General features: G+C 37.0%; 1 protein-coding gene across 7 annotated transcripts in view; it reads right to left on the reverse strand.

Moving 5' to 3' along the window:
* Positions 1-12,204, reverse strand: part of LOC129249832 (uncharacterized) — a 45,390-nt gene that overhangs the window by 13,302 nt on the left and 19,884 nt on the right. For 2 of the 7 annotated variants that reach the window (XM_054889506.1, XM_054889505.1), the window contains exon 2: positions 11,202-11,272. The exons of 2 other annotated variants lie outside the window; for them this stretch is intronic. Coding sequence is in view for 2 of the 5 variants with exons in the window: in XM_054889504.1 (XP_054745479.1) it covers positions 8,172-8,246 (75 nt within the window). In the remaining 3 variants the exon portion in view is untranslated. Of the gene's footprint in view, positions 1-1,775; positions 1,873-1,937; positions 2,034-8,171; positions 8,286-11,201; positions 11,273-12,204 lie in introns of those variants that run through there. 3 more of the 7 variants (XM_054889507.1, XM_054889504.1, XM_054889500.1) reach the window with 3 other exon arrangements.

Consider the following 12,204-nt stretch of genomic DNA (forward strand, 5'->3'; position numbering starts at 1 on the left):
AAACAATACCGGTCATATCCCACCAAATACACACGAGAATCTTCTTGGGGTGAAGGCCATCTCTAGGGGTCGGTTCTGGTTAAAGCTGAAGCAAACTGTATGAATTCGGTACTGAGTAACGGGTACGCTCTCTAGTACCAAGTAACGAAACGAATATATTCCGTTACTCACATTTTTTGTAGTATGAGTTCAGTTCAGTGTAATAAGTTTATACGTGTAAGTTAGCGCATTGCACACTTGCAAAGCTAAAACAGAGGTTTGATGATTCCCTTGAATCACTCCCACGTTACTGGTTGTTTGTAATTAGATCGCACAGCTTACTCCCACGCCTGCTTGGCTTTTGGATTTTGTAAATAAACCTCACAGCGGTCAAGCTGATCGTCAATTAAAGTACGTGACTTTGGGCAACTTGAGGAATGCAGCTGAGAATACATTCGTACCAACATACAAACAAAGCTACCGGCGCATCTATACCAATACAAACTCATCGTTGAATAGCTTCACCGCAAGTAGGGATTTAGGGTAGATTGTAAGAACATAGTTTTTAGTTGAGATCAGTGGCATATTTTGACAATATCTCTTTTTACATTCAATATATAATATTTTTATCGGTTTTCTTTTTCCATAATCATGGGAATCACTTACCATACTCTATATAAACAAAAAAAAAATTACGGATAAATTTTTTCACTTGGATGCCCTCAATATGCAAAAAATACTTGCATCAACTAAAGAAGAAAATCAAGTTTTCGGGATTTTTTCGATAACTCATCTATGACTTCATCAGCTGTGATTGGAATATCATGATGAATAGCTAGAGCAGTCAATCCGTTCAAGCGATCAACGATCCAATGAGTTTCCAGGTTTGATATCGCCTTTACGAATTAAATATCTCTTCCAAACTTTTAATTCGACAAGAACAGCATGTAGCCCCGCAGCGAGAAATTCCTGGTAAAACTAGACTGTTTTGATGAATTTATCAGCTACTTTGTCGATTTCGTTCAAATCATGCTTGAATAGGGCCGAAAATCCTTCTAATATATTTTCATGTTTGATAAATCTTTCTCCAAGATCCATGATGTAAAAATCGAAAAAAGGATTGAACGCTGTCACACGAAAATAATCTTCCATGCTTTGAACTTCAGGATTTGCTCGATTTTTTTGTCTGCGCGCTATTCTTTTGTGTTTGATCTCAATGTCAAGATTTTCAGCAATTTTTTTCGAAGCTTCGTAAATTGCCAAAAAAGCGTCTTCTTTTGCGCGAATCTTTTTTACTTCCTGGCGCAAATCTTTGGCGAGATCCATGGCTTAGACCAAATCTAAATTAACCTTTTGCAATTCACGACTCAAAGGCAACGAAAGTTGAAAAATTACATTGATAATATGTAAACATATTAAAAATTCGAAATCCATTTCGTTTTTCAGATTTTTGGCGTCTTTTTCCGAGGTTCTCATTGCATCTAGAGTTTCGTAAACAAACGGGAATAACTCAAAAAAGTCGTTGACGGCCTCATATTTCGAAACCCATCGAGTCAGATTCAATCTTTTCAAAGATTTCGTTCGTGGAGTTTCATCAGATTCTTGAATCGTGTTTTCCAAAATGGCTTTTCTTTTAGGGGTATGCAAGAAATTGTAGACATTTTCGAGGGTACCGAGGCAATCTCTAATGGCTGGTATGCTGCTAGTGATGGATATAGCAAGATTCAAAGAATGTGCGGCACAATGAACGTATATAGCATGAGGCGCATAATTATTACGTATAATTGCCTGAACACCTTTATATTGACCGGACATATTGCTTGCTCCGTCAAATCCTTGGCCCATCAAGAAAGAAAAATTTTGAAGATTTTCTACCACTAGCAAGAGCAGCACCTGTAAATTTGAACATCATATAATTAATGACATAAATATATATATAAACCTCCCAAGTAGCATACACTTGGATCTGGCCAAAATCTTTGACTGTATTTTCACTGCCTGACGCTTCACAACGAAGTTTCTTCGCAGTCGTTTCAGCCCCTTGAGCCCCCCCCCCTATCTACGCCACTGGTTGAGATTTGATATTAATAAAGAACGGTCGAAAATAGAAAAGTGGCGCCCAACCGGCGAAGAACCCTTCAATTAATCAACCAAGAATAACTTATCTTGTTACAATGCTATATTACACTATAATAATACTGTAAGTAATTGTTCGGTTTTTAATATGTGATCCAGTGCATTTAAAGAAAAGAAATATTTTCCGAGGGTACTAAGGGGGAAAATAATAATTTTTTGTTTGAAATTTTTTCTTCCGGGTTTACGGTCTACAAATCTAGTAAGCAGTCTTTAGTTTCAAAAAAAAAAAGCAAAAAATTTACCAAAATGAGTGTAACTAGGGAACAAGTAATCGAGATTTTGAGACAACAAAATGAGCTAAATAAAAGAGAATTGAATGCCCAGTTGGATGAAGTGATGCAAACATTTCGCTTAGAGCCGCCATCCGCGGAGAGTTATCTTCCCGTGGAAATAAATCCAACTGTGGTCGGGGGCAACACAAATATGGATTTAATAAAATCCTTACAAGAATTTAAGGGGGATACTGCTTCTTATCCGGCCTGGCGTTCCGCAGCAGAATTCGCCATTGGCTACTACAAAGAGGGTTCAGAGCAATATTATGTTGCAATGGGGATATTTATTAGAAACAAGATAGTAGGCCCCGCAAATGCAACGCTCGCTTCCTTCTCAACTGTTTTAAATTTTAAAGCTATAATAGCTAGATTGGATAAAGCATACGCGGACAAAAGACCGCTACATGTTTTGGAAACAGAGCTCAGCGTTCTGAGGCAGGGGAGTTTGTCAATCTGCCAATGATACGGTGGGCAAGCAATTAACACTCATAACAAATAAAAATATAATCACTCATTTAAACAATAGGCAGCTTGCCGCCGCGCTCAATGATAGAGCTAGGGAAAACGCATTAAGGGGTAACACCACTGTACACGCGTAAAATAAACACGATTTTTAAAGAATTTTTTTGTATAGAAGAAAAGGGGAAACAATCACTCTGATTTGGAAAGTTATTACTTATATACTAAAATACAAAACTACAAAGTTTGATCGAAAAATTTTACAAAATGGCGGCATTGGAGACATTTTTGTAATGTGGTTTCTCTTGAAGGAGCTCCGCAGCACGCAGCACAGAGGGTGCAAATTTTAATCTGGAACAAAGAAACATTTTTTTTTCTTAATCTAGATAAGAATAGCTAGAGAAACACATAGGGGATTTAAAAAATATTTATTTTTGTGGAATTAGCAAGCATTTGAAGGAAAAAACTCTATTTTGGACTAAAAAAACGGCACTTAAATAATTATAACAATCGTTTAAATTAATCTATCGAAAATCCCCTACGCTCTTCTCTTAACAAGGTTATTATACAGACGTAGTGAAAAACCTGATTAAAAATATTTAAAATTGTTTGAGTTATGCTGCGTGCCAATTTCAGAAAACGTGTTTTGAGAAAAACGCGTTTAAAGTTTGGAAATTTGGAGAAGTCGTTAGGTAGCAGTCACTAACGCTTGGTTAAAAGCTTAAAATATTTATGAAATAGACTTCGGTAACGTATAAAACTTTTTGTTCTGTATTTTAAAAGGTTCAAAGAATTTTTTAAGCTTATAAAAAAAAATCAATATTTTGAAATTTCTACAGTGGTGTTACCCCTTAAGAGTTTTTATTTCTGGCCTAAAGCGGCCGTTATGCGACATTCTATTTTCTGCCAATCCTAAAGATTTGCCTTCTGCACTGGCTACTGCCCAGGAGTTAGAGAACAACCGCATGCGTTATGATTTCGCCAGAACATTTGCGGTTAACAACGTAGCAAGTACCATTAGCCCAAAATACCACAATAACTATCCTGGCAATCCCCAAATGCCTACTCCAATGGATGTAGACCGCGGATCCTCCGCATTCCGACGTACAAAACAGTCCAACCAGGGTTATAGAAAGGGAAATGCAGTGGGAGGGCACCCCAAAAGGGATGCTAATCAATACGTGAATAAACGGGAGCACAGAAGGGGAGATTCAGTAAATTCACGGAAGCCGAAAGTGCAACGGACCAACCATTTTGGGACAACCCCAGAGGTGGATCCACAAAAGAAAATTACTGTGGACCGTGACAGTGATTCGGATGTCGAGATCGCTTCCAATTTCGCAATGGAAGTCGAGATTAATTTTTTAGTATAAGGTCGCTCCTACCTTACATTACCAAAAAGGCGTCGGAGGGGCAGGAACTTAGGTTACTGATTGATACATCCACTTCAAAAAACTATATCAAAAATTTGAGCTTCCTAAAGGGAATTACCCCAGTGGAGAGACAGTTTACGGTCAAATCTTTAAACGGATGTAATCTAATAGAGAGAAAAAATGTAAGGTTTTCGTTTTGGGGAAAGTCTCAACTTTCTTCATTCTTCCTAACATAAAGGGCTTCGGTGGTATAGTGGGATACGATTTCCTTAAGGAGATAGAATCTAAAATTGATACGACATCGGGATACTTATATTACGAGGGTACTAAGGAAAAATTAAATAACGTCAAATGTGAGCAAGTTAACTCCATATATTTAGACAAAGACTCGGTCCCAGCTCTTGTGAAAAACGAGTTTGACTCTATGATTAAAAAGAATTTTAAGGCCTTTGCCGAACCTAACCACGCTTTGCCATTTAATACTAAGGTCAAAGCTAAAATTCGTACCACTTCCTCGGAACCAATTTACACCCGATCTTATCCATACCCGGTTTCGGCGGCAGGACTCATTAATAAGGAAATAGAAATATTGTTGAAGGAGGGAATTATCAGAAAGTCTAATTCGGCGTATAACTCTCCGGTCCATGTAGTGAATAAAAAAGGCCTGGATGAATATGGTAAACAAAAGCTCCGCATGGTAATCGACTTTCGAAAATTAAACGAAAAAACGATTGCAGATAAATATCCTATACCAGATATTTCTACCATATTGGCAAAGCTGGGCAGTTCCAGATTTTTTACTACTTTAGATCTAAAGTCTGGATTCCACCAGATAATCCTTGAGGAGAAGGACTGCGAAAAAACAGCCTTCAGCATTAACAATGGCAAATATGAATTTAATAGATTGCCATTCGGGTTAAAGAATACGCCAGGTATCTTTCAACGGGCTATTGATGATGTCTTAAGAGACGACATTGGCCAAAGTTCCCAAGTTTATATGGATGATATAATCATCTTTTCAAGGGACGAAAAGTCTCATATTCAACATGTCGATAAGATACTGGGGAGGTTGGAAAGGGACGGTATGCGAGTTTCAGCAGCAAAGACTAAATTCTTTAAAGATGAGGTTGAGTTTCTTGGCTTTATTGTCTCTAGAAGGGGGATAAAAACATGTCCAAATAAGGTCAAGGACATAATGGGAAGCTGGAAACACTTCGAGCATTACGCTCTTTCTTGGGTCTTTCTGGATACTATAGAAGGTTTATACGGGATTAAGCGTCTATCGTCAAACCATTAACAAAGTATCTTCGGCGGGAGAATGGCCATGTGTCATCCCACAAGTCCAAACACACTAAAATAGTCCTTGATGACGAAGCCATTCAAGCATTTAAAAGGGTAAAAAGCATTTTGGCATCGGAAGATGTTTTGCTGTTTTATCCGGATTATAACAAAACATTCGAACTAACAACATACGCTTCCTCTAGCGCTTTAGGCGCGGTCCTCTCCCAGAATGTTCGACCCATTACAATGATTTCAAGAACATTATCAAAAACAGAGGAGAATTATGCAACCAACGAGCGTGAGCTCTTGGCTATAGTGTGGGCCCTTAAAAACTTTCAACATTACTTATACGGTATTAAGGACATCGTAATATTCATAGACCACCAGCCTTTAACTTTCGGCATTTCGAACACAAATCCTAATACAAAAATGAAGCGATGACGTGCGTTCATAGAAGAATTTTCGCCAAAATTTGTTTATAAACCCCGGCAGAGGCAACGTCCTAGCAGACGCTCTGTCCCGTCAGTTTTTGAATAATATGAGTGATACAGATGCTACAGCACTTAGCGAGTCATCGCTCTCAAACACAATTAAAACTATCCAGTATCCAGTAAACCAATTCAAAAGACAATTCATTTTGACGAAGGGGGATCATTATCACCAAAGTACAAAAATAATTTTTCAGAAAAAAATTTGTTATACTATAAATTACGACACAATAGTAAATTTGTTGCATAATCTCAAGAAACTCGTAAACACTAGCGTTACAAACGCTCTCTGTTGCGATCTTCCGACACTATCAGAGATCCAGGGACCTCTTGTCGAAGCATTCCCGGTGGTTAAATTTATTCATGCGGAAAAATTTGTAATCGATCTAACTAATCCGAACGATCAACAGGAATCAATAGCAACGGAGCATGCCCGTCAGGTCAGCTGTATCAAATTGTAAGATCTGCCTGGAAAATATATACCAAAGAAAACCACCAAATCCGGAAATTGGGAGAACTCCAATCCCAGAGCGCCCAGGAGAAATTCTCACAATTGTCACAGATAACGAAAGAGCGTTTACTTCAAATTTAATTAGAAACATGCTACGCGATCATTTCTCTATAGAACAGTTTTTCGTACCCACCTTACATAGCGAAAGCAACGGACAGGTCGAAAAGTTTCATTCAACCCTTTTGGAAATAGCCAGATGCGCGAAGGCACAGCAGCAGATAAGCGAGGTTAAAGATTTGATTTTGCTTGCTGCTTAAAAGTACAACAGAACAATTCACTCGGTTGTAGATTCGAAACTAATCGAAATTTTGCAGAACTGCCCAGCGGAGAAATTTGGGGAAATTAGAGATAATTTAATAAGAGCCCAGAATTTGGTATTGAATAGATTGAATGAGAAAAGAATAACCAAAACATATCAGCCTGGTGAAAGGGTGTTTCTTCGTCGAAATAAGCGATTGGGAAGTAAATTTGAGAAGGTGTTCGTGGAAAAAATAGTAGAAAGAGATTTAGGTACAACAGTACAGATAGAAGGCAGGAAAATTCATAAAAGTTATTTATATTACTATAAAATCAATTTCAGATTGCCGCTTGCCCTAGTCTCCGTCACTAGAGCCAAGTTAATTGACTACACCTCCTCACAAGTTATCACCATTCCTCGGGGAAATGTGGCTATTTATAATGAATTCATTTACCTCGTGCACAACACCAACTTAACAGATTATCGCCAGATAGTTTACGAAAGCCGATGATTCACATCAAAATCAAAAAATCAGGTAGTGAACGAAAATATTTTGAAACAACAAGGTGAGGAAATACTACACATAATTCGCACTTTGGAAATACCTAGGTCAATAGATTTTCTGGGGTCCGCCCTGAAATTTATAGCCGGTACCCCAGACCACGAGGATTTTGAACTGCTCTTGACAAAGGCAAACATGTTAATAGAAAAAACAATAGGCAGATTAGAAATAACTCCGATTTACAAAATAGAATTAACGAAATTACCAACCAAATCAATACACTTCGCGGAAATCAAACGGATTGGATATTGAAAGACGAGAAAACATTGCTCTGTGAAAATTTGGTAAGAAGAAATAACCATATGATCAGCCAACTAAACAGACTAGCACTCTCCATTGTGTTAGCAAAAAGTAATATCATAAATCCACTTGTTTTGGATGACGAAGAGATGGATCAAGCGTTCAATTCCGAACAGTTACCCTTTAGTTTAAGTAATTTACTTTTAGTATCTAAGGTAAACATTTTGCAAAGTTCTGATGTTATTTACTATATTCTTAAGGTTACAAGTTTCTGTCAATTCTTAAAAATCTATCCTGTAGTCCATAATAACAGTATCGTAAAGCTAGAGACCACGCTTGTGGCAAAATGTAGCGATACGTTTCAACCACTCGAGAACGGCAATGACACTTTGGTAGCTAAAGTGTGCAAACCGGCTCACTCAGATTGCTTGGGTCAGATGTTAAATAATAATACAGCCAATTTTTCATCAGAATCGGCATATCACATACCATCAGTTCAAAAAATAGAAGAGGGCATCATTATTCTTAACAACGTGCAACCAACGACAATATTTGATCAACGAAAATTGGAAATAAGGGGAACGTATCTGCTTCTTTTTCGTGACTCTATCACCATAAATAATACAACTTACGTGACAAAAAGGGAACCGACTTATATCCAACCACATCCTCCAAAAACCGTATCCAATAATTACTTGGAACACCATACGAGTTTGTCCCTACCATATTTGCACCAAATTTATATCGACAACATCTCTCTCATTCGCGAATTGAAGGAGGGTATATCTGTCCATCGTAATTTGTTGTGGACGATTTTTTCTTTTCCTCCATTACTATTGATCGCAATAGCAATTTTTTTCATCCACCGCAGAAACAAATTAGCAAGTAATACAGTAAAAACTCAGAGGGCAGTAGAGGAAATTTTGGCACGAGTCGAGGACGGCTCGTCTTAAGAGAGGGAGAAGTTAGCGCATTGCACATTTGCAAAGCTAAAACAGAGGTTTGATGATTCCCTTGAATCACTCCCACGTTACTGGTTGTTTGTAATTAGATCGTACAGCTTACTCCCACGCCTGCTTGGCTTTTGGATTTTGTAAATAAACCTCACAGCGGTCAAGCTGATCGTCAATTAACGTACGTGACTTTGGGCAGCTTGAGCAATGCAGCTGAGAATACATTCGTACCAACATACAAACAAAGCTGCCGGCGCATCTATACCAATACAAACTCATCGTTGAATAGCTACACCGCAAGTAGGGATTTAGGGTAGATTGTAAGAACATAGTTTTTAGTTGAGATTTGATATTAATAAAGAACGGTCGAAAATAGAAAAGTTGTATAAAAACGTTTGCCGATGTACGTTTGTTTGCGCATGCGCTCATTCGGTGAATTTAAAAACTCTCGTTACAAAGACTGATGTTTGTTTGTTATTATAGTACCTATATTAAAATTTGCAAGTTAATCGTCCGTAAAAGTTTTTCAGTGCTTTTGGTGCTTCAAGTTTTGTGTACGTAGACAAAGTTTGAAATTGAAATAACGTTAGAAAATATTGTTTACACTTATTATTGTTATTATTTTAGAGCATAATTTTACTGGTACAATGGATAAGAAAAGGAGTAAAGTATGGGGTTTTTTCACGGAGGCTAAATACGATAAGGTAAAATGTGATCTTTGCAATTCGTTGTATTCCGTGAAAGGTGGCTCTACTACAAATTTGAAAAAGCATCTCATGAAGAAACACAGACCAACATATGAGACCATCATTCTGTGTTCCGAGTCAAATGCGCTAGCCCTGGAAGGTCCCATACCACCAACTTCAACAAGCGCAGAGTCTAATCCTGAAACTAATCTTGTGATTAAAACAAATGAGACCAATTCGAAGCAGACTAATTTAAATGCCTTTATTAAACGTCCAATAAGTGTAGTAAGAGAAAAAAAAAATCATGATTTAATTTTTAAATTGATAGTTAAAGACATTCAGCCTTTTTCTGTAGTTGAAGACGCGGGTTTTAAAGATCTTATTAATTACTTAGAACCAAGTTATAAAATACCTTCAAGATATATGTTAAGAAATACTTTGTTGGATTCTCACTACTCCGAAGTCCAAAAAAAATTAAAAGTAGAATTGGAGAATGCTAAATATGTATCGATTACCACCGATGGCTGGACTTCAAGAGCAACAACTTCTTACCAAGCTGTAACAGTCCATTATTTATTAAATTGGGAGATTAAGTCTGCATTACTAGGATGTTTTGAATGCCATGAGCGACATACGGCCGAATACATCAAAAATGAGTTGCATAAGTTGCTCTGCTATTGGGACGTACAAAATAAAATATTTGTCTCCGTTACAGATAACGCAGCGAACATGAAGGCTGCTATACGATTGACAAATTATGAGCATTTACCGTGTTTTGCTCATACTCTTAATTTAGTCGTGCGTGCAGGACTCCAGGAATGTGGACTCGGGGAGCTGATAAAAAAATAAAAGCTATTGTGGAACATTTCCACAAGAATCCAATAGCTACCACAAAACTAATTGCCATGCAGGAGCAACTGAGGCCTAATCAAAAACCGTTAAAGCTTAAAATGGACGTAGTGACCAGATGGAACAGTACCCTAGATATGATTGAGAGGATTTATTCACTTCAAGAAACTTTAGAAGCGTCTCTCGGAATCTTACACAATCCAGTAGAAAATCTTTCAGAAGGCGAATGGCAGACACTGCCAGAAATAATAAAAATTCTGAAGCCATTCAAAGAACTCACTGAAGAAATGTCTTCAGAAAAAAAGGTCACTGTTTCAATGGTCCTGGCTTCGACGGAAAGCATGACCAGAATTTTGGTCAGTTTAACTACGAATATATTAACAGATACAGGAAAGAAACTGCCAAATAAAATACTGACGGAATATAAAAGTAGGTTTAAGAATTGTCACAGGCACCCTGTGATATCTAAAGCAGCACTATTAGACCCGCGTTTTAAGAAGCTGGCATTTAGGTTTGATTTATCAAGTTATGAGTCAGCGAAAGATGCATTGAAAACTGAGCTGCAAAACGAGTTCAACTTTCATCAGCAATCTATAGAACCTACTGAATCAACGTTAGCTATAACTACTAGCAACACTGACGCTGATAACGATTCAATTTGGAAAGATTTTGACGCTGTGGCGACGTCAGTGTCAGCTTCAAACTCTGTAGTTAGCAGCAGTATTATTACTATGAGGCAATATTTAGAGGAAAGAATTATATCTCGAAATGAGTGTCCTTTGAAATGGTGGCAAGCACGGGCAATTCTATACCCGGAGCTCTAGAACTTGGCTGATAAGAGGTCAAGGACAACGATAGGACGAAAAGGAGAGGGGTGGGGGGCTGAATATTTGTGGACTATGAACGGTGACTAATTTGCGGGTGTGTTAGCCGTTGATGCTGAGATGAGTTGTGCTTTTCATATTCTTTGCTTTGCAGTGTAATCCTTTTTATTTTGATCTCATTCCTATCTATTTCATTTTCTTCTAATATCGAATATCGCTACAGTGATCCCTGCAGGATAGATATAAAACAAAAGACAAATAAGAAAATAGAAGAGAATTCAAAGAAAGAATTTTAATTTATAAAGAAAAAGAAAAATAATAATTTACAGGAAGCGAAAATATATACATACATCTTTCTTGTATATCCATCCACGTTTTTGACAGTATGGTGAGTGCCGAAGGAATATCGTCACATTGATCCCTACATGTTAGATATAAAAATTAAAATATTAATATATATATATATATATATATAAATATTATAAAAATATATACTATTCGAATTCCGGATACAATAAGGGATTTATCTGTTTATGATGGAAATCCTCGGCAACTGCACGAATTTATTAATAATGTGGAAGAAATTCTACTCTACATTAGAAATTCCGACGCAACTCCACTGGGACAAATATTACTACTTGCGATTCGAAATAAATTTATCGGCCAGGCTAACAAAGCATTAAACATGTACGAGACATCCCTCAGTTGAGATTAGAGACCTAAATAGCATCCGCCAGAAATGCATTAATATTAAACAATTTTATAGTGAGATAATGGAATAGCAAGCATCCCTCCTCAGTAATATACAGATTCACGAGCAAGATGAGAAAATAATACAAGCAAAGAAAGATTTGTATGTTGGAATGTGTCTTAACAGCTTTCTTATCGTACTTGATTTTCACAATTATTCACTCAGTTAGAAGCCAAAATAGACTTGCAAAAACAACATATTCCTCTAAAATTCAAGCCAAATCTTTCCTCTGGCAAACATATCGCACCCTAAATACAAAAGGGTCACAACTCAAAATTTTCCAAAACTGAGTTTTTTGCATAAATTAATTCAGAGTACACATTTCTAACTGCTGCAAATATTTCGTTCACATAACATCTTCTTTAACTGGAAAAATACAGTTATGTCTATTTTTATGTCAAGTGTGTTGCTTTTGCACGATCAACTAAAGAGAATTATTTTTAGTTGCGTTAATGGGCTCAAGAACAGCTGATTACTTTTATTACACATAAAGAGTTTTATTTTGAGTTCTGCCTCTATAACTGTAAAAAGTGATAAATTTCGTGGTATATTATTTTGCATTGTGCCTCTTTAGTTGTGAAAAGTGAGTTCAATTAGGTTAG

The sequence above is a fragment of the Anastrepha obliqua genome, chromosome 6, assembly GCF_027943255.1.
Source record: "Anastrepha obliqua isolate idAnaObli1 chromosome 6, idAnaObli1_1.0, whole genome shotgun sequence".
Taxonomy (NCBI): Eukaryota; Metazoa; Arthropoda; class Insecta; order Diptera; family Tephritidae; genus Anastrepha; species Anastrepha obliqua.